This window comes from Rousettus aegyptiacus, unplaced genomic scaffold, assembly GCF_014176215.1.
Source record: "Rousettus aegyptiacus isolate mRouAeg1 unplaced genomic scaffold, mRouAeg1.p scaffold_m13_p_17, whole genome shotgun sequence".
NCBI classification, from domain to species: Eukaryota; Metazoa; Chordata; class Mammalia; order Chiroptera; family Pteropodidae; genus Rousettus; species Rousettus aegyptiacus.
In genome coordinates, this window is record NW_023416292.1 from 24069044 (window position 1) to 24090102 (window position 21059).

Here is a 21059-nt window from a genome sequence, read left to right on the forward strand (position 1 = left end):
CGCAGATCTGTCACTGGAGCAAACACTCGGCCCAGGTGGCCGCAGGCCGCAGGAGGGGTCAGTCTTCAGGGCTTTGCCTGCTGTTCGGATCTGTCCCACGTGTGCCACCCAGTGGCCAGTCAGTGTTCTTGGTGGCTGCATACCTGGAGCTCATTTCTTCCTTCTATGGTGTGCGGTTTAAGGTCAGGTCCCCTTGGGGATGTCCTTGATTGATTCCCGGTCATTCTCCATCCCTCTCTCCTCGAACTCTTTGACTCGCCCCTGTCTGGGTGGGCCTGTGGGAGGGACACAAGGCTTTGTCCACGCTCTCTGACTCTGCACTGCATTTTCGTATACATGTTCTTTGTCTTTCTGTTCTGCATTCTGAGAAACTTCCTGCGAATTTTCTTTCACTGCCCCAAGACAGCGCTTTTTAAATTTACCACACACAAGAATTTTCCAGGGAACTTACTACAGTGCTAAATATCCCAGTGGGCCTAGGGCAGGCCCAAGGCTACACATGTCTATATAGGTGAGTCTGTGTGTATATGCGTGTGCACACACATGCAGGTACGTGTCTACACAGGCACACATACTAGACATATACGTACCGATGTACATTCACACACACGCACACATAATTCTGCACATGTAGGCTATAAACGTTGGGTTTTTGCAGAGACCTTCGTGTTTGGTTTTCTTTTCTTTTTTTTCACCACCTTACTAGTTACCCAAAGCCGATAACTGTTGTTAACAGCCAGCTGTGGCCCATAGATTCTCATACAAAGATACAATATATAGGCTTTCCTTGGGTCAATTTTAAGAATAAAAGTGGAATCCCTTTCTGGGTACTCTGCGTCTGCTCTACTCGTTGAAAATTATATGATATTGTACAAAAGCATCCAGGTCACATGGCACGGAGGGGATTCATTCTTTACAACTGTTGCTCGATTTCCCGGGATGAGGATATGTTGCGACGTGTTTGGTTAATCACCCAATGACAGCAGATTTCCAATCTCCCCTTCTCTTTTCCCTTCTTCTAATGGGAATGTCGCTGAATGTGTTTACTATTTCAGGGAGGATTGATAGTTTTATGATGCTAAGTTCTCCCACCCAGCAGAATAGCATATAGTTCCATGTAGTAGGGTCTTATCGTATGCCCTTTGATAAAGTTTTATCGTATTTCCCCTTCGAGTCACACTTCCCTTGTTCAAATAAATTCTAAAAATTGTATAGTTGTTGTTGCTAGAGAATAATAAAAACTTCTTTCTATTTCTGTTCCTGGCTAATTATTTCTACTATTGAGAAAAGCAAGTAATTAAAAAAAAATGTTTATCATGTTTCTTGTCGGTTCACCAAATTCCCTTCATGCCTTTGTACTTTAATCTCCAGTTGTATTGAACAACTCTTATTTCCATGACTCGATGGCTTCGCTCTTTCTGGAAGGTTCTTCCCAATGTTATTGACTCATTAAACGCCCCAGCCCCCCACGGGAACCTCCCTCCGAAGCCCCGGGTCGGCTGGGGTCCCTGCTGGTTCTGCGCGCATCCTCCATCTGTCTGCTGTTTGTTTGTTTTGACTATGTTTCTATCAGTCTGTCCATCCTGGGGTAGCGCCTCACCCAGTGCACTCTGAACTCTATGGGGTCATGGGTCAGGTCTTAAACAAATTACCGTTCAGAAAATCTAGCACCACCTCTGGAAAGAGCAAATTCTCACAAAAAGAGTGTGGCATGGACCCGCTCTGACTGCAAACAACTGTGAACTCCAGGCCGGAGAAACCTAATTTTTAAAAGGATTCTGATCTTTTCTTCTATACTACCTTTGCTAGTTATAAATCAGTCACGGACACGTGTTCTTTAAGTTCCAAGCTCACTGGGTTGATCGAACAACGCTCTGTTATGTGAGGGGCTTGGACCAGCGACAGAACCCTTAACTCTTGATGACCAGTATGTCTCGAGAATCTGTCCATTCAGTAGACGAGTGTTTCCTGAACACACACCACGGGGCAGATACTGCGCCAACAGCTGTGGATATAGCAATTCTCAAAACACGCGAGACCCGCTCGGGAAGCCTGCAATGCCCAAGGGTCGGATCTCCCTGTCTGGACAGAATAAGCAGCTCGAAGGACGCCGACCGAGGCTCACCCGTGGCATCAGGCAAGGGGACTGCTTTTCCTCACCATGTTCTGTCCTCTTTGGGATCTGCTCTCGACCTCGTTTCCAACCGGAGCCGCAGCCGGGTCATGCTGTGCCTCTGCACGAGTTAGAAAGTGTCACAGCAACTTCTGGGCAGATAGGCAAAGAAAGTCCTCATCTGTCCTCCATTGGCTGATCAGGCACGTGATGACTTTACAGTAAATTATTGCTGAGAATTTTCAAGTAAAGGAGCAAAGAACGGTTGCTTCCATTCTCCCCAACAGTGGGCTGCATGGGCTGGTCAGCACCGCCCGGGGCATCCACAGCCTGACGCCAGAGCCTTCCGGTGAGGGGACTCAGCACAGGGGATCAAGCTGAGGCTTCTGAGATGGGACACTGTCCCGGGTCTTTCAGGAGGCCCAGCGTCAGGGGAACCGAGAAGCTCAGCTAAGGCGCTGACTCCAGTGGGCTTCAGGATGCCATGACTAGACTCAGCGGCGCAGGAAAACTCGGTTCCGGCGGTTTTGAGGTGACAGCGCGGGAGGGCAGGCCCCCACCCTGTGTGAGGGTTGAGAGTCAAATTGGGAAGACCCAGGAGCCATCAGTGCCCAAAGTATAAGAATCGCAAGCAGAACACAAGTTCAAGAGTCAGGAAGGAAGCAGACACTGTGTTAGGAAGGATGGGTCCAGGTACCTCCTCTGGACGACGTCACAGTGGCCGAGCGCATGTGCACGAGCCCAGGGGCCCCAAACGCCCACCCGACGTACCCGAGCCCTCGCGGGGAGCCTTTGTTTCCTCACGCACCTCCTGCCCGTCCCCAGACTCAGCTCGTTTATTTCCCCACTCACCCCGTGAGCTGCAAGCGCTGTTGACCTCTTCAGCTGTGCGCACAGTTCCAGGCGGGAAAGCTCGCGGGCGTGAGGAGATGCTCGCTCTGTCGGTGAGAACTGGGACACTGAGTTAAAAATTAAGCGGCGAAGCCAGACGCGGGCTCTTGGCTCTGAGAATACTGGGTCAGTGTGGCTGCCCGCCTGCCACGTGGCTCGTCATTTACCCCGGGAACCTGCAGGACTGGTGGAAAGTGGAGAAGGGACGAGCCAGCCTCACGGCAGCCTCTAGTCCGGCGCTGGACGCGGACGGGTTTGATGGTGGGGGTGGGCGCTTGTCTCCCTTCGGGTCCGACGATAATTCCTGATCAGTCAGAGACCCGTCAATGGAGGTAACGGCTTGCGGCATGTCAGAGGGGAAACCAGCAGCCTAAGGGCTTCCATCTGGGCATGGTTTCCGGTTCCAGCCCTAGAAGACATTTCCTGGACAGGGGATCTTCCGCTCAGACCCGCAGCAAGGCCCGAGAGCCCACGCGCGCCCGCGGACACGGCCGGTGGTCGGCGCCCCCGGGATTCCGTGAGTATTCCCATGACTCCCTGCCGAGCGGGATGGGCTTTGGCCACGGGGAAAATGCCGGTCAGAACTGACAAGGTTTGGGTCTGGACTGGAGCTTTTCAGACTTCCATAGGTTTTCAAAATTGTCCCTTGAGTGATGGAGAACATGACGAAGTTGCAGGTGGGACCGAGGGCGGGGAATGTGCTCATGAACGACACCACCTGGTCTGCGAGCCCAGGTGCCGGTCGGGGTCCGACGGGAAGCCCAGGGGAAGGCTCGAGGATGGAGACGGGGACAGGACGGGGACGGAGGGAGGCGGCGGCCTGCCGGGCCGTCGCCTGCGCATGGGCCTCCTGCCTCCCTCTTGCTGGGCCGGGTTGGGGTCCCCACAGCACAGCCCTACCTTCCAGGGTTGCCCACTATTAGTGCTCAGTGCGCTTTTTTCTTTTTTAATCCCCCTGATTAAACCAAAAAAAATGACTTGGCCTGACAGAAATGATCTACTGCAACAACTGACTCTTTTTCCGACCTGGTGGCCTTTCGGAAAGATGGGGGCTGGGAGAGGGGCCGCAGATTTGCCCGCGTGGGAAAGTGCCGGCTGCCCGTGTCCCACATTCGCGCCCGGCCCGGGAGGGCCCACTTACAAGGACAGGTTTAAAGCCGAGTTAACGCTTGGTCAAATGCTTTGCCCTGGCATGTGTTTTATTTGCTAAAAGTCTGCGCTTAGTCCTCAGAGAGGGCCCGGGGGACAGCCTTGCGACATCCGTGTTACTGCCATAGTCAGAATCGATCGGAGTTCGCAACGGGCCACACTTGTGCTGCGAAGCCGCGCCGCGTCCCTCGGTTTTCGCTCACACGGTCCCGTGAGGCGACATGGTCCCAGGTTTTCCAGGGGAACCGCTGAAGCTTTGAGGGGCTGCGACACCTTTTCTGCACCGCTCGCCTTGTCGATGGCGGAGAACTCGGTCCCCACGCGCCCTCCGACCCGCCGGCTCAGGCTCTTCGATCGCGTGTGACGTTTACTCTGAGTAAACAAGGGGACTCGGCTAACAGAGGTGACGCAAGACAGGCTGAAAGTTACGGGACACGGGAACAACGTAAAAGCCGTCGGAGCAAAAGAGCGCGTTTCCGGCTACGGGGAACAGGACGAAACTGCTCTTCGGCTTATGCGCAAACCAGGTCGTCTGCATCATTAATTTCTTAAAATACGACTCTATATTGTGTCAACATTATTTTTAAAATACAGACTTTTCCTTTAACTTAATTTCAATTCCATTTTTCCTCTGTCTGCTTAGGGCTCTGACACTAAGATTCCTTGTGTTTTGAAGTGTCACCTCTGAATGGCAAGGCCCGTGACGACGTGCTCTGTCGGGCTTAGTCAGTCCTCTGAGTGCGTATCGGTTTTGCCCACGCTCAGCCTCCCCGATGGCATACGCTTCTGCGACTGTTTTGGAAACATAGTTTCCATTGCTGCGTCACAGAAAGCCCGCTTTCTGTATCTGTCTCATGCAAAGAAAATTAACAGCTGAAATGAGCTATCGAGACAAAATTCAAAGAAACGTTTGACACCGTAAAGGCAGGGGTGGGGGTGGCAACAGATGGAATGGGAAGGGCGGCTACCCCGACCGCGTCGGGGTACAGTTCACTAATGAAAAAGGCAGGAGAGATCAGTGGCGTGTCAGTTTGTTTGTTTAAATATTCCAAGCTCAACATGAAAGCATTTCCATCATCAGATTTCCTTCCGGAATAGGTAATTAAAACTTGATTTAAAATCATGAATTTCTATCCAGAATACCTCAAAACGAAGCTACCTGATTGTGCTTAAAATATGCTCGTGCCTAAAATCTGAATGCCTAGCGGACACCGGCCTGCCCGAGAGGAAGGACACGGTCTGGGCGCGGGGAGACCGGCCCGGCCGCGCGACCTCTGTGGCCCGAGGCGGTTTTGCGTACTTTCTGCACCTCTGTCATCCCACCAGTCAGACGAACGGCTGGGCCAGAGGGGCTGAGTCTTCCAGCTGCAGAGTCCGCTGTTTATGAGACTTCTCGGGGAGGCTGGTGGGAACCCTTGAAGTGGGGCGAGTCCTTGCAGCTGCACGCACGGTTATGGCCACGCTTTTGGACCTTATGGGACGAGAGCCGTCGCATAGGAAATGACATGACTGGGTCGGCCAGGCGTCCATCCTGCTTTGCTTCAGCTGGACCTGAGTGCGGAGTGCCAGACTGACCCCCAGGCTCATCCAGGTCCTCGCAAGGGCACAGCCAAAGCCAGCCGGTCTCCTGGCACCGACCTTCTCCCATCAGCAACTGGACCCCGACTTCTGTCCCCGTAATTAAAACACAAGATTTCGAAGCTTACAGGCGAAATCCTGTTCCCAGAATTCTGGAGGTAATAGCAAACAAACAAACAAACACAAAACAAAGCCACTTGGTAAATATGGGACGTCATGGGCAATGCCGTGTTTTGCAAGCCAGAAGCGGCCCTGCTACCTGCCTGAGTCTGTCTCTCCCTCTGGGGGACTTCGTGTGTCACCACAGGCACAGAGTACAAGCAGCTCCCGCACGTTATTCAGCACCATGGATAAGGTTCTTGTAATAAGGCCAGTCAGGGGAATCTATTAAAATCGGCTCACCAAACCCTTGTCGTCAGGTTAATCTGTCTCCCGTGTCATGCTGCGCTACTCATACTGCCAAGAAGATGTGGGGCAAAATTCTCCATCTGGGTCTTCTGTCTTCCATCCCAAGGCATGGATGAGGGACACCCCTCAGGGTGCGGCCAAGCCTCCTTAAACTTGTGCCCAGAAACAAGGCGAAGTGTTGAGTGACGGGCCGTAGCATGATCCCGTGCTTCGGTCCTGCCGTTTGGAAATGGCTGCAGAATGAACAATATTCTACGATGAGGATTGTTCCTAAGAGAAGTAAGTGTGAGCATCCCCCGAGAGAGCATGACAGGTGCACAAACGTCAAATCACACGGCTTTGGGGGTCACGATTCTCTTCACCCTGCCTTTGTTCGTAATTATAGTGAAACCCCCATTTGGCATGATTTTACAGGTGATTTGAAGACCTTTTCAGCCTTATAAAATGTCTAAATTGTGTGTAGCAAAGCCAAGAACAAACATCTTAAACCTTTAAGGCATTTCACAACATCGTCCTCATGTCGAAAGATGACACCACGGCACCTGGTCCCGACTATGCAGAAGGGACGGAATGAGGGAGAGGCTGCTCTGGGCGTCTCTGGGACTCGTGTCGTGCGACCGAAGCCGGCAGGCCTCACCTTGCGGGTTCTCTGTGGCTTGTACTTCTCTCCTAGAAGTTGGCAGCGCCGCTCAGACGGGGGCCCTGTGCTCGCAGGACGGGAAAGGGAATGGACGGACAGAGCGTCCAAATGACATGGCTGGGACCTACAGCCCGACTTTCTCACATAAACCCAGTTCTCCAGAAGCATGGCAATGAAGTTGGGCAGTGCAAAGCGCAAGCCCCGCGGCTGTCGAAGTAACAGATGGACGGCCGCCGACGGAAGGGCCGGCGCGGGTAAGCGGCCCACGCGCCACATGCTGATCGCCGTTCTGCCGCAGGTCAGAGCCTGGTGTGGCGACAGAGATTCAGGGCAGAGGAGACTGCCCCGCCAAGTGTGGCGCCACCTCCCAGAGGAGCCAGATGGACGGGAAGCCGCCCGCCGGGGGAGGTAAGGCCCCTCGCATGGCTGCGGCTGCCCCACGTCCCTTCCCCTCCCGCTCCCTCTCCCGCGGGTCCTCCTGCCATGCCACCCTGGCAGAGACCCGCAGGGCAAGTGGCAGCAGCTCCCACCTCTCAGCCTGTTACCTGTCTGTCCCTCCTTCCTCAGGGAGCCCCCTGAATTGCCCATCAGAAATTAATTAAGCCAAACGAGCACTAAATCCTGGGATGTAATCCTGGGACCAGGATGAGTCCTGAAAAAGTCATTTGAAACAAAGCCCCAACCTGTGCATGGGTCCTGCGAGGACTTCCTTGCCGAGTCGCTGGCTCTGTCCCGAGCTTGGGAACCTGTAGTCACATGGACGTAATCAGGACACCCATCCCGCCCCTGAGCAAACTGGCCGCTAGATTCCTTCCATGTATATTTTCTGTTTCTTCACAGGTTTTCTCTGTTTCTCTTTAGTCCCTGTTCTCAAAATAGGCACACACACACACACACACACACACACAAATCGAATGCATCATTCCCATGAGAATCCTTTCAATATCAGCCCTTAGTTCCACTTCATGGGGACTTTTTAAAAAAAGTGTTGCTTCTGTGGCGTCCTGGGTCCCCTCCAGCACCATGTCACCCACAAACTCAGGAGAAGAGGTTCTCCATATTAATTTTTTAAAAGCCACACAAAATGTGAAGGCGCTGCCTAGACACGCGGCAAAAACACCTCCCAGCGCCCGTCACCCTGGGGGTTACGAAATGCCGCCGACGCTGTGTGTCTCGGGTGTGTGACCAGCGAGGCCCCGCTGCATGAGCTCCTTGGTTCAGACGCGGCTCTCTAAGCATAAAGGTCACGTTCGCGGCTGGTGAACACACAGAGCGCCTGGCGCCACGAACTCGTGGCCAGGGCGGGGGGCTCGGGGCGGGCTCTGCCACCATCCCCCCCCCACTACCTTTCTTTCGGACCAATGCGACATAAGCGTCATCCTACATTTGTCATCTCACTCCACGTCTCAGAAAAAAAGGCCGACTTTGCTTTGTACGTGATTGTAAGCTCCCGGATTCGTGTCCCGAGGCCGACTAAAGAATGTGACAGAGGAGGGCTGCGCAGTCGTGGTGGCCTCAGTGACACAAGCCGCGGGACTGCGAGCACCTGTCCCCTTTGCGACCCGACCGCAGGAGGGGCGGAAGGAGGCAGCCTGGCGGCAGCTCACTGCGCCCTTGGGCGTCGGTCCCCAGGTCCCGGCTTCTGCTCGCTGCGCTGTGGCCTGGCCCTGGTCATGCACCTCTCCAACCTGGCCCTGATAACGCAGCGCGTGGGGCTGAGCATCGCCATTGTCGCCATGGTGAACGGCACGTGGCAGCCGGCGGCGCCCAACGCCACGGTGGGAGCGGATGCGCATGCGGATGCCGGCGGGGCCGCCCAGGAGCTCAGGCCAGGGGTACGTACGGAGGGGGCGCAGAGGGCGGCTCTTGGCTAGGAGGCGACACCGGCCAGACGGGGGGACCTGGGGCAGATCCCGGGAATGGTCCATTTTGGGGGCGGCTGGCCTCTTGAGGTTACGATCATTACGAGGTGGGGACCTAGGAAAACGTGAAGACGTACGGAAAGGAACAGGCGAGCGGGCGGCCGCAGCGCGTCCCCGGGGCGACTCTGCCGCCTTTCCGCGCTCTGAGCCACTTCACAGCGGGGCGACTACCCTGTGGCCCCCGCAACGCCCAAGGTCCTTAGTGGCAGCCCCGCGGATGAACGTGCCTCGCGGACAGTCAGCTGACCCTCCTCCCCACCCGCCACCCCGGTCGCATCAGCCCATTCGGGCGCATGTTTAAAACCTCGTGGGTGTGGCCGCTGCCGAGGCGCGTGTGGCACTCAGGGACCTCCCTCAGACAGGCAGAGACACCCCGGGGACCTCCCTGGACCGGCGGCGACAGCCTTATCGTCCACGCACTAGACAAAACCCACCCCCCGTCCCCCATTTTGTATTTCTCCGAGGCGGGATTAGACACGTTTTCTCATTGACCCCTTCGATCCATCCTTTACTGTGGCTCTGACGTCATCCGCGATGTCACGACTTCCTTACACCGGCTCAGCTCGCTTGCGGGACCCCGCGCATCAGGCCTCCGCTCAGTGGCGCGTCCACCCTCCCACAGCCCCGTGCGCGAGGCGGGACTCCTTCGGGACCCCTCCTGGCGTCTGGGCCCCGAGTCTGGCCCCGCTGGGGTCTGTGCCGGGGCCCAGGGCCATCTTCGATCAGAGCCAGAGGCGACCCCGCGGGGGCCGCCGGCGCCATCCCCCCCGCTGCGAATCCACTTCTGCTGTTTTCTTCACTGGGAGTGAAGGTTCCAGGTTCTCCATGCAAATCGTAGTGATTCTTCACAGGGCGGCCGAGCGCGGCTGCGTCCTAGGGCCCCCCAAACTGTCCTTCCCTCTTCTCCAAGACGATTTTACTGACCTTCCCCCTGAAACTTGCATCCTCATACGAAACCCGTATCTTGCATGACTTAGTTATTTAAAGTGGATAAAGCAATTCAAATTTCATGTGTTTTGGCTTCCACTCCAGTCCACTCTGCCGCAGGACGCCTCGCCCAGCAGGCCCTGAGACATTCTCTGCTGGTTCCATCGGGATCACTGTGCCACAGGTGCTCCAGGAAGTCGGCTCTGCGGGGACCGCCCCGCCCAAGCCTGGTTTTAGGGGCCGACCTCCGCGAGAGCTCAGTTGGGTTGCGTCCCCCTCGTTCTTTGACATGAGCGTCGACCCGCCACCCCACGGGTCGCGCCGCCGTGAGGAAGCGGCGCGGGTAAAAGAGGCCCCCCACGGACGAGCTGCGTCTCAGAGTCGCCTCCATTTACGCCTTTTCTCTCCCATTCATGCCGGCGTTTCGCTCTTTCCTTCTTCATTTCCTGTTTCTTCTTCCTCTGAGAGGAGTGTTTTCGGGTTGTGACCGGCTGTCTACTTGGAAAAGGTGAAATGTGTAAAGTAGATGAAAACGATGGAGAAAACCCAAACTTGGTACTTTACGGCAGGGTCGGGTCGCACGGGCGCGTGAGGAGCGGCTTGGCGAAGCCCCGCCCCCCCCCCTCCGCGTTTTCCAGACCCCGGTGTACGAATGGAGCCCGGAGACGCAGGGCCTCATCTTCAGCTCCATCAACTATGGGATCATCCTGACGCTCATCCCGAGCGGATACCTGGCCGGCATCGTCGGGGCCAAGCGCGTGCTGGGGGCCGGCTTGCTGGTCTCCTCGCTCCTCACCCTCTTCACGCCGCTGGCTGCTGACCTTGGGGTGACTTTGGTGGTCGTGATTCGCACAGCCCAGGGCATGGCCCAGGTATCTGACACTTTCCCCGCCCGCGTGGGAAACAGACCCGTGAGTCCTGGAGAGTGAGGTCTCCACGACTTTCATTTTAGGGCATGGCGTGGACCGGGCAGTTCACGATCTGGGCCAAGTGGGCCCCCCCGCTGGAGCGGAGCCGCCTCACCAGCATCGCGGGCTCAGGTAGGGGGCCCCGCCCCGGCCCTTCTCTTCCCTTTCCCCTGCGGGCGGGTCTGGGGGGCGGGTCGAGGCGCTCCCCCCAGTTCCACGACGGGAGCCAGTCGCGCAGCGAGGACGGAAGGCGCATGCGTGCTGGAGCCGCTGAGGCCCGGACGCGGAGGTGGCCGCAGGGCGCAGGGCGGCCCCTCGCGCGTTTGCGTGAACCGAGGGAGGTGGGGTCCGCTGTGCGTGGGGACCCCACCGCAGCGAACGCGGACGAGCGAGAACTAAGGATCAGGACTCAGGGCGGCCCCGGGAGAAGCCAGGCTGCACTGCGGCCCTGAAGGCGCTCACGGCGCCCAGGGCGCTCTGGCCTTCTGAGCTGACCTCACGGCCCCCCCGAGGTCAGTGCTGCTGTTCACGGCCGGTTTACAACGTGCGCATCGGTGTGTGCAGAGGTCGCGTGAACTGCCCCCGTGTGACAGCCATCGGGTGGTGGGACCGAGACCTGAGCCGCAGCAGTGTGCCTGGGAGCATGTGCGGTCGGCCACCGCAGGGCCTGGGCGCGCTAAGAACTCGGAGACTTTATCTTCACTATCCACCTGCCGGGGCCCTGAGGTGCGACGGAAGAACAGACTGCGGGTCCCCCCAGCCCTCGAGCCCCAGGTCCCACGTCGCCGTGCCCTGCAGATGGGCCCCAGAGCCGCCTCCCCGATGCTGTCCGCTGTAGCCGCCACCGCCTCCGCCCGCGCCTGCCCCCGGCTGGTCCTCTCTGTCCTCAGCTTCGCGTCCTCCGAGCGTCTCTCCCCGGCGCGTTATCTCCCTGACGCTCCTTTTGCTCGCCTGTTTGGCACTCTTCAGTGGGTCCTGCTGTGACCGCGGAGAAAGGGTGACCTTGGTGTTGCGCGGACACACAGGTGCCACTTCCCGCCACTCTCCTGGGCAGAGCTGGGAGCGGGAAGAAGAGCCTGGTCCCCCAGCAGTCCCTCGTGTGTCCTTCGCCACCCGGAGACGCCAGGCAGGCTGCTCGGCTATTTTCACGAGTGTTTTCCACCTCTCCTCCCCAGGGGCAGCGTTCGGGACCTTCGTCATCCTCTGCGTGGGGGGACTAATCGCACAGGCCCTGGGCTGGCCGTTCATCTTCTACATCTTCGGTGAGCCGCCGCCTCTTACTGCCCCCCCCCCCACGTCCCAGGCGCTCATCCCACCAGCGAACGGAGAGTGAAGAGCTGGGGGGTTGGCAGCTCTCTCCGTCCGGCCCAAGAGACGGTCACGCAGGCCACCGGCTCCCGGGGAATCGGAGCGGCCTCACCCTTCCGCCCCGGTGTCCTCTGCGGGGTCCCTACCAGCCCATACGAGATGCCAGGTCTCCTTCTGCATGTGGTTAAGGTGTCAAGGTTAAAGACGTGCATTTTAAACTCTTCACATGTGCGTTCATATTTCATTATAATTACTATTTCTGCTGAGAAGCCCTCAACCTATATTCCCTACAAGAAACCTGCAATGCTTGATTCAAATGTGTCTTCCCTCGGGGATCTCCGGGATGTGTCCTGTGGCGTTCGGTCTCTGTCCTCGGAGGTGCTACTGATATTTCTTCTCTGGGTCGGCTGGCGAGTGACTGTCTTTCCCCTTCTCCTGCTCCAGCGGACTGTCGCGTGCTCACGTTAGGGACTCCATTCTGTCACACTGGACTCCGCGCTGTCATCATCACTGACTTACAGCTTTATAAATCAGAGGACGAATGAGTCCGGTCAGTAGAGGGACCTTGAGAAGCATTAGTTCCCAGGGTCCTTTACCTTAGAAGCTTCTTCCAATGACACAGCTTGGCAATGGGGCACGTCTCTGTCCTGTGGTTATAACCAGAGGCGTCTCTGAGCTCGGTCCTGGCTGGGCCAGCTTTGTCGTTAATGGCGCTAATCCCTGGCCATCTGGTCTGTGAATGTAAGTCACGTACTATCCGGAAATGTCTCTCCCGGAAACCGCGACAGACATGTTGGCCGGATGCAAACGCGCTATCCTGTGCACACGCGTTGGGGACATTTCCTCACGGTGCCCACGCTACGGCAGATCACTCCGTGCACGGGCGGCTGCTCTCCTCTTCTGTCCTCACTACTCGGATCTTTGCAAAACGAGACGATCATGCGTGTATTGAGAAGTCGCTGCCAGGGACACGTGACGCGGGAACCGCGTGGGTGCTGAACACGCGTCAGCCGCGCGGTGACCCACGCGCGCTCACGCGACCTCCCGTCACACTCCGACGCGGACGGCTGGCAGTCTGCGTCCGCGGTGCTGTCTGGAGAGCGTCAGTTAGAGAGACGCTCGTCAAAAAATAGAGATGACGAGGGGGGAGGATTTAGGTCCTCGTGGGGGATGAATGTGCGCGGCTGTGAGCCCCGGGGCAGGCGAGCCCCCTGGCGCGGTGAGGGGGGCTCCCTCCCAGCTCACGAGTCCACCTGCCGACAACGGGGTCCCGGCTCCAGGTAGCATCGGCTGCGGCTGCTGTGTCCTGTGGTTCACGGTGATTTACGATGACCCCGTGCGTCACCCGTGCATAAGTGTCAGGGAAAAGGAGCACATCGTGTCCTCGCTGGCTCCGCAGGTACAGGGCGCGCCTTCTCCCTGCGGGCGGGGCTGGCGGAGGCGCCCTCCCGGGAACCGCGCGCGCCCACCGGGTGTTTCCTCGCAGCCCGCCTCTCCCAGACGGTCTGTCCCCATACGAGCCATGGTCGGGTGCCTGCCTCTCTGGGCCATCTTCACCGGGTTTTTCAGCCACTTCTGGTTGTGCACCGTCGTCGTCACGTACCTGCCCACGTACATCAGCTCCGTGCTCCACGTCAACCTGCGCGACGTGAGTTCCGTCCCCACGCGTCACAGAATCGGTAGCCGCCGCGCCAGGAACCGGTTCATTGCCGCCCGCCACACTCCGCTTTGCCCGCGACCGCGAGGGGCCCCGGCGTGGATCTGGGACAGGGCGGAGCGCAGACTGCCCTGGTGACGCCCCCGGGCGGTCAGGCCGCTGCGGCCAGCGCTGTGCTGCGAGCGGCCGGTCCCTGGCGTCCCGGAGCAGGCGACGCCACCCTCCTGCGGGACAGGCGCTGCGGGCGCCGGGCCTCCCCCGAGCAGCGTCCTCTCCCGCGGAGAGGGGCTCGGAGCACCTGGGGGCCGCGGGGCTGCCGTCCCGCCCTCACCGCGTCCCCGCCTCTCCGTGTCCCCCGCCCCTCAGAGCGGGGTCCTGTCCTCGCTGCCGTTCGTGGCCGCCTCGACCTGCACGGTCCTCGGGGGTCAGCTGGCAGACTTCCTCCTGTCGCGGAGGCTCCTCAGGCTGATCACCGTGCGGAAGCTTTTCTCGGCGCTCGGTAAGGGCCGCGGGCATGCGCACTCGCGAGCCAGTCCCCGTCCTGCGCGGTCGCGTGGGGCCTGACGGCGCGTCCCCCGCCCAGGGCTCCTCCTGCCGTCGCTCTGTGCCGTGGCCCTGCCCTTCGCGGCCCCCAGTTACACGATGACCCTGACTCTGCTGATACTTATTCCGGGGACCAGCAACCTGTGCGACTCGGGGTTCATCATCAACACCCTGGACGTGGCCCCCAGGTAAGGCTGCTGGCCGCGGTGGCCCCGCCCCAGGCCTCGGTCTCCTCACAACTCCTTCCTGGGGGCAACGCACAGTCCCTGGTGGCAGGACAGCGACGAGCGACTCGAGGTGGCAGTACGTGGCCACGACCTGAGCGCGCTCAGGACGGCAGCTCCCCAGACCTCCCTGGGGTCCGGCCGTGCGCTGGGGCCGGGGACGCCACGCATGCTCACTGATGCCGGCCACCAGCGGGCACGCCCTCGCCGTGAGCGGGACCCTCTGTGAAGGACCCGTTGGGAACCTGCACATCCAGCCTTTGTGCCCAAGGCGAACCCCCTTGTCACCGGCCCCCGTGGGGGAACAGACCGAGGCGCCGAGGGCCAAGGGGCCTGGGGTCGTGCCACGCAAAGCCAGGCCGTAAAGCCGGGAAGCTGTCCAACGTGCGGTCCCCGCCTCACACGGCCCGCCGCACCTGGGCCCCGGCACTCGGGCGGCTCCCCGTCGTTGGCTGGGGGCGGGCAACCCAGGGCTGGCGACCCGGGGCTGGCGGCCGGCGCTGCCGGGATGCCTGAGCATGGGCAGAAACCTGCGTCCCGCACGACGGCTTTGCCCTTGAGCCCAGCTGCGTGCGGGGCGGTGGCCGGAAAGCTAGCCTGCCACACGCACGAGGCAGCTGTTGTGACAAGCTCCGGTCACGCCCCCAACGCGGCCCGCAGGTACGCCAGCTTCCTCATGGGCGTCGCCCGCGGATTCGGGCTCATCGCCGGCATCATGTCCGCCACCGCCACCGGGTTCCTGATCAGCCAGGTAGGGACACTCTCTGACTTCCCGCGCACGTGCTGTTTCCCATGGGGGGCCCCCAGGATGGTGGCTCCGATGGCAGCACCGGTGCCCCAAATCAGACGCTGGCGGGTCAGGGTTCCCAGGGGAGACGTAGCCGGATTCTGACAGTGAATGGTGACCAGAAGGGCGGAGATAAACTATGACTCATGAGGACTTGGCGAGGAGGGCCGTGCCGGCTGGCAGGCCACGCGCGGCCGGATCGCGTGGCCACGGTGTCCCTGTGCTTGCCGTGACAGACGCCGACAGCTTGAAACCAAACAAACCAGAAGGGACACAGGCTGACCCCGCATGAGCAGTAGGGTGTTTGCACGAGCGTCGACGTCGAAATGTTCGGGAAAGCCCTGGTGCGGGTCCATTTGTTCGGGTTCCGAGAAGGACCGCTCCCCACCCGGAGCCCCGTGTCCATCGCAGACTCCTTCTGTTTCCCGCCGTGTCCTCAAACCTTCCCCGATAGCTGAGGTGGCTGTCGCATGTTGTTCCCCCACATTCTTCGTGATCAGGGTCGCGACCCACTGAACGGGGGGAGGGGCTTCTGGAGCCACCGGAGAAGGGCCTGGCGACACCGGCAATTCTGTGTTCTGCTTCCAGGACTCCGTGTCCGGCTGGAGAAATGTCTTCTTCCTCTCCGCGGCCGTCAACGTGTTCGGCCTGGTGTTTTACCTCACGTTCGGACAAGTGGAGATCCAGGACTGGGCCAAAGAGCGGACCCTCACCCGCCTCTGAGGACTCCGCGGGGACGGTGACCCGACCCCGCCCCTTCCCACCGTTTGCGGTAGTTGTCCTGGTTTCTTCGCATTCTTCGCCGTAGACGCAGCAGCTCTCGGCTGCCCTCGAGCGTTGGGTTCTCCCGGGGCAAGGCTCGCAGCCGTGTGGGCCCTGCCCCCGAGGGCGGGTGAGTCGGCCTGGGGTGGCACCAGACTCGCCTGGGCTTTCTAGCACGTGGCCGCGGTTGACAAATGCCGACAGAGCCGGAACGTCTATGCCTCTTGCCTCTGCGTTTTCTGCTTTGGAAAGTAACAGATGAATAAAAGTCTCTGTGAAAATAACCCCCGGAAAGCACCTTTGCGGGGTCCATCGCGGACACGGAGGAGACGTGCTGTAGCCGCCGGCGAGAGAGCTCAGCGCAGAACAGAATTTTAAGCTATAATCTGCAGAATTAACGTTGTTATTTTGTATGTTGTGAAACTTGATGTTTATTTATGTGGTTAAATGCTATTAAAACTCACGTGCTAAAAAATGAAATAGACCACTTTCTAATTATTTAGATTAGGATTATTTCCAGCAGGCAAAACAGATATTGACTTATCCGAGGTAAATTCTGGGAGATTAACGACCAGGAGAGGAGGGATGGGCCGACCCAGGGGGCGGCGGCTTGGGCCAGGCGCTGAGAACCGAGGGGAGACCAGAAGGGCTTTGAAATGAAATGAAACAACAGTTTGCACGAGGGGGTCTGACAGACCTCGCTGAGGAGGTGACTAGGAGCTGAACCGAGGTCTGAGAGCCGGTGAGAACAGCTGCTCGAGGAAACGCAGCGGGCGCGCTCCAGCCGCGGAACCGGCCCGGGCCAGGAGACGGTGGGGCACAGAACCGCCGGTGGCGACGGCCACGTCCCTCCACGACCGAGCACAGGGCGCCTGGCGCCTGCCCCGCCCCCTCCCGACGGGGCAGAAAGGCCCGGCGCGCGGGATCATGAGTCCGGCGGCCCGCTGGGGTGCGGAAGGCGGGGAACCCGGAGCTCGTGGGTGGGAGGACGTGGGTGGGACGACGTGGGTGGGACGACGTGGGCGGGTTCCTGCAGGAAACTGAGGCCGAGATGCTGAGGAAGACGCGCGCCACCGCCGGCCTCCGCGTGACGCACGGCCGGGCGAGCTCGCGGAGACGCAGCGGCGGCCGGGGCAGAGCGCAGCCCGAACACGGCCTGCCTTGGCGACAGGGGCTCCACTCACGATGTCGCGGGATCTCATAGGGCGTTTGACTTCAGGTGACGGCTGAGAAGACGGAGCAGCTTTCAAAAACACGACGCGACGCGAACCGGGCAGAGCCGCCCGCTGCGCCCGGGGCCTGCGCGCGTGGGCGCCCACGATCCCCCGTCCCCGCGTGTCTCTCCCAAAACCACTGTGTCCCCAGCCGAGCAGCCGATGGGCGTCCTAAGCGAAGACGCGGCGAGGGGCAGCTCCACGCCGGGCCGCGCTGCGCGCGCAGGTCCCGCTCCCCGCGGCTCCAGGGGACCCCGGCGCTCCGTGAGCCGGGCGGGCCGTCGCGGTGGCTCCGCTGCTAAAAGGCCCCTTCTCTGGCCGGCCTTCCGCCCACCTCCACCTGACTCGTTTCCCAGTACGTGGCTGGGCCCTGTGTGTGTGTCGCTGCTGCTGGCTGGGCAGCTCCAGGGCCATCGCCCTGTCCCCGCGTGGGGAGGATTTCGCAGCTCCCGCCCCGCCCCCCGCCCAGACTCCCCCCCACGGAGCCATCTCCCCTCGGGTGCCCCACGCCCTTCCTCCTCCCACGTCATGGATTTTTCCTGCCTCCCAAATCTATTTGAAATAGCAATAAAAAGGTATGTGTGTTACTTTGTTTAAGAAAAAGTAGCAGGCTGTTCTTTCTCCTAAGAAGAAAACACATTTTTAAAATCTGTCTGGAAGGATTCAAGGAAACTTCAGTCTGGTTTCTGTCCGAAGGGGCTGAGGGCTGGAGACGCGCCCACACGCCGGGGAGGCCGGGACCGTAAGCCTGGGCAGGTGGCTCATGCACACACACACGGCTCAGGATGTATGCTGTTCACGCCAGGACTACTCGTGAAGCAAAGAAGAAGGAAAAAAAACATTTTAGAGGCTGGAAGGATTGTCCTCAATATGTATTAGTGAGGCATTTAGTAACATTTTTGCTTGAAACAATTTGGAAAGCAGAATGTATACCTAATGAGCTTCTCACTTTAGCGAAAGGATTGGCATAGCGAACCCTAGTGTCCTTGTTGCTGTTAGTTGTGTTTGACCAGGTTCTCCAAAAATACATGAGGTCGGAAAATAACTAGCCACTTTCAGAGCACCTGGACCTTTACGTCTGGAAGAAGAAACTTCTCCACAGAAAAATGATTGAAGAGGAAAAAAGCTACGAAGACTCATGCTCGTGCCCAGAGGCGGTAATGAAAACAGGGATGATGAAGGCAGACGGCGGCCCGCTCATCGGGTTTCTACGATATGCGAGGAATGTGGAGCGGCTTCATCTTGTTGCATGATTTATCCCCGTTCCCTTCGATGATCTCCAAATAAGAGAGAAGTCAACGCAGTGAAATACCCTTGTCTGAGGCACAGGTAGAAGGTGACAGTGTGTGGGTGTGACCCCAGCACGGCAGCACCCCGGGCCTGTGCTGCTGAGGACGCGGCAGCGTCCGCGAGCCGGACAGCTGAGAGACCTTTCCCGCGACCCCGACGTCAGCTTAATCCCGTGCACTAACCGATCGAAGCACGTGACGCCCGCGCCCACGAGCACGCCCTATTTTCTTCTGTGTCTTCTCCTCAGACTTACGCTCACCACAGTTCTTCTTCCTTCCTCTCCACGTCTGCCGCGCTCCTTGGCATGAGCGTTTGCGGCTGTGGGCCAGGCGGTCCTGGTACCGCAGTTGCTGAAATAAGGGGCATTGAATACGCTGGAGGAAGGCCACGTCCCGGGGGGGAAGGCGAGGAGCATTCGTCGCCTAGCCCACGGCCGAATGCATTGTGGGGACAGCAAAAGACACACCGCTCTGCTTGGCAAAAAGCAAATGACGAAGGGGGTGTCCAGTACACGTCCGACGGCCAGCTGGACTCGTCGGCCACAGAGATGGAGACACGAAAACAGGTGTCCAACTTGAACTTGAAGACAAAGGGGTTTGCCAGCACCGCACTGGGGACCGGAGGCCCCGCGCAGACAGATCACGGCGTGCGGGTCCACGGCTCAGAGTCAGGTGAACGGGCGGCCAGGCTCCACCGAGCGGTCAGTGCCATTTGGCCAAGCCTCTCGTTTCGGTGTTTAGACCCACGGGACGTGATGGTGTGACAGCTGCCCCCGACAAGCCCACATCACTGCCAGACACAGGTATGGGCAGTGCACAGGTGACAGGGGCGTCCTCGGGCCCACCTGTGGCCACAACCAGACTGTGGCCGGCGCCTCTGACACAGCACCCAGAGTGGGGGCCGAGGTTCTGCTGACTGGTCACATGGCTAATTATTAATGACAGCTGTTCGCAGCCCCGTAGCGGAGGCTCCAAGGGTCATGGCAATGATTTTCAAAGGAGAGACACGTGCTCCGTCCTCCCCGATCAGCCTCGTCACCGAAACAAAGCAACTGGAACCCAACCTCCTGCCAGAGAAAACAATATGAGTTCAAAAAAGAGGCCGTCGTGAGTCAGGTCAAGCAACTATTGGCATCTACGTTCCAGTGTTTAGAAATTAATTAGAGATGAAGCAAAGTTAGATTTTGTTTGTTTGTTTGTTTTTGCACACAGAGACCCCTTGAACCTATTTCTACTAAGTCAGACCAGGTAGAATTTAAGAACAATCAAGTCGTGAGCATCTTTAAGTGAAGTTAAAAATTAAATTGTGAAACCAAGCCACAGCTTCTGACTTGGATAATAATAATTATCCGCTGCAGGGACCCCAAGTTCATGTCACGAGTTCCGGAACGGTCCGCACTGCGTGACAGCAGGCACGCATGTCGTGAACATCCCCGCAGATGCTAAAACCAGGAGAACGCGCGGAAACCTCGCGAAATTCACGCGAGACCCGTGTGAGGAGGACGCGGGAAGCGGCGAGTGACGTTCAAGCTCAGCGGGGCCGCGGCAGCTCACGCACGTCGAAGGCGGAAAACGAACCCGCAAAAGGAAAAACAAACAACAAGGAAAAGTCCGCATGTGATTATAGCATTCTCTCTCTCTCTCTCTCTCTTTTTAACCTGTTAGAAACAGAACTGAAGCCACTAAAGACACCACAAGACGAAGCAGAAACGAGTGCAGGTGTGTGAACCGGAGGCCCCTGCGGGCGGCCGATGGGACCCCCGAGGCGGTGGGGGCCGGCAGGGAGCCTCGTCCGCCGCCCGCACAGGCGCCGCCCCCCCCTCCAGGGGCTCAGCCGCGTGGCACGTCCCCTCCCTGACCTCTGCCCTTCGAACGGCCCACCGGGCTCCCCCGTTTTTCTCCGGAACGCGCCATCATGCTGGGGAAGAGCCAGCGGCTTCCGCTTTTAGGACAGTGGGACGCACCTGGGGCTCGGAGGAACCGAGCGGCAGCTGAGGAGACAGGCGGCGATGCTCGCGTCCGCAGAGCCGCAGGCGGGGCTGCGGAGGGCGCCGGAGGCCAGACCCCCACTCGCCGCGGGCACCTCTGAGAACAGACACCCTCAAAGGGTGCCGTTAATGATTAGCCATGCAGGCCACGGTGGCAAAGGGTACCCTGCCGCCCCGGGACGGCGGCGAAGGAAGAGGACAGGCTGAGCGAGCGGGCCTTCTCCCCGGCGCCGAGTCGGTGAGTCGCTCCCCCGGGGTCCGCGGCAAGGGGTCCAAGGGCCCTGCGAGTGCCACAGCTGACGGGATGTGTACGCTCCCCCTCCGAGTCCCAGGTTTTCTCGTATTGACTAAAAATCGTGAGTTAAAATGTGAAAGCCCCATCTTCTCAACGAGGCAGCGAGTAGAGAGGCAGAATATGTGTATGTTCCATGACATATGTGTGTAATATGTATGTGAATACCCTTTACCATAACATTCGTCTACGGTCGGAATTATTATTTCCCCGGGGTTTATTCCTAGGAAGTTGAAAATTCCAAAGCAAGTTATAGATATTTCATTTCCATTGGCCACGATAGAAGCCTCGGGGGCTTTTCGTCTGTTGGTTTCGATTTTTGTATTCTTTCAGAGACCTTAGTTTGTATCTGGGCACGAGCGGAGCGCATAGGGGTGGGTGCCCTAGGTGTGGGGCGGGGCCGGGGCTGCCGTCGCCGTCCTGAGGCTGGAGCGGGCGGCCTGCCGGAGGCTGCCGCGC

At 58.9% G+C, this 21059-nt stretch overlaps 1 protein-coding gene across 2 annotated transcripts; it reads left to right on the forward strand.

Annotated features, from left to right (window-relative positions):
- Positions 1–1389: 1389 nt before the first annotated feature.
- SLC17A2 (solute carrier family 17 member 2) lies at positions 1390–16321 on the forward strand. Of its 2 annotated transcripts, XR_001599564.2 has the most exons (13): positions 1390–3521; positions 7078–7187; positions 8412–8614; positions 10267–10500; positions 10581–10668; positions 11712–11798; positions 13125–13243; positions 13331–13492; positions 13868–14000; positions 14085–14232; positions 14929–15019; positions 15292–15514; positions 15644–15749. XR_001599564.2 is itself a non-coding variant. In XM_016166199.2 (12 exons), exons 2-12 carry the CDS (start codon positions 7160–7162, stop codon positions 15776–15778), a joined length of 1428 nt encoding a protein of 475 aa, XP_016021685.2. In that variant the 5' UTR covers positions 1391–3521; positions 7078–7159; the 3' UTR covers positions 15779–16321. The 2 variants fall into 2 exon arrangements, 1 of the variants encoding a protein (XP_016021685.2); XM_016166199.2 differs by lacking the exon at positions 15292–15514 and having other exon boundaries at positions 1391–3521; positions 15644–16321.
- Positions 16322–21059: the final 4738 nt, after the last annotated feature.

Coding starts and splice junctions, on each gene's coding strand:
- SLC17A2 (XM_016166199.2), top strand. CDS start 7,160: ATGGACGGGAAGCCGCCCGCCGGGGGAG. Junction 14,233..14,928: donor ACCCTGGACGTGGCCCCCAG/GTAAGGCTGCTG, acceptor CGCGGCCCGCAG/GTACGCCAGCTTCCTCATGG. Junction 15,020..15,643: donor CCGGGTTCCTGATCAGCCAG/GTAGGGACACTC, acceptor TTCTGCTTCCAG/GACTCCGTGTCCGGCTGGAG.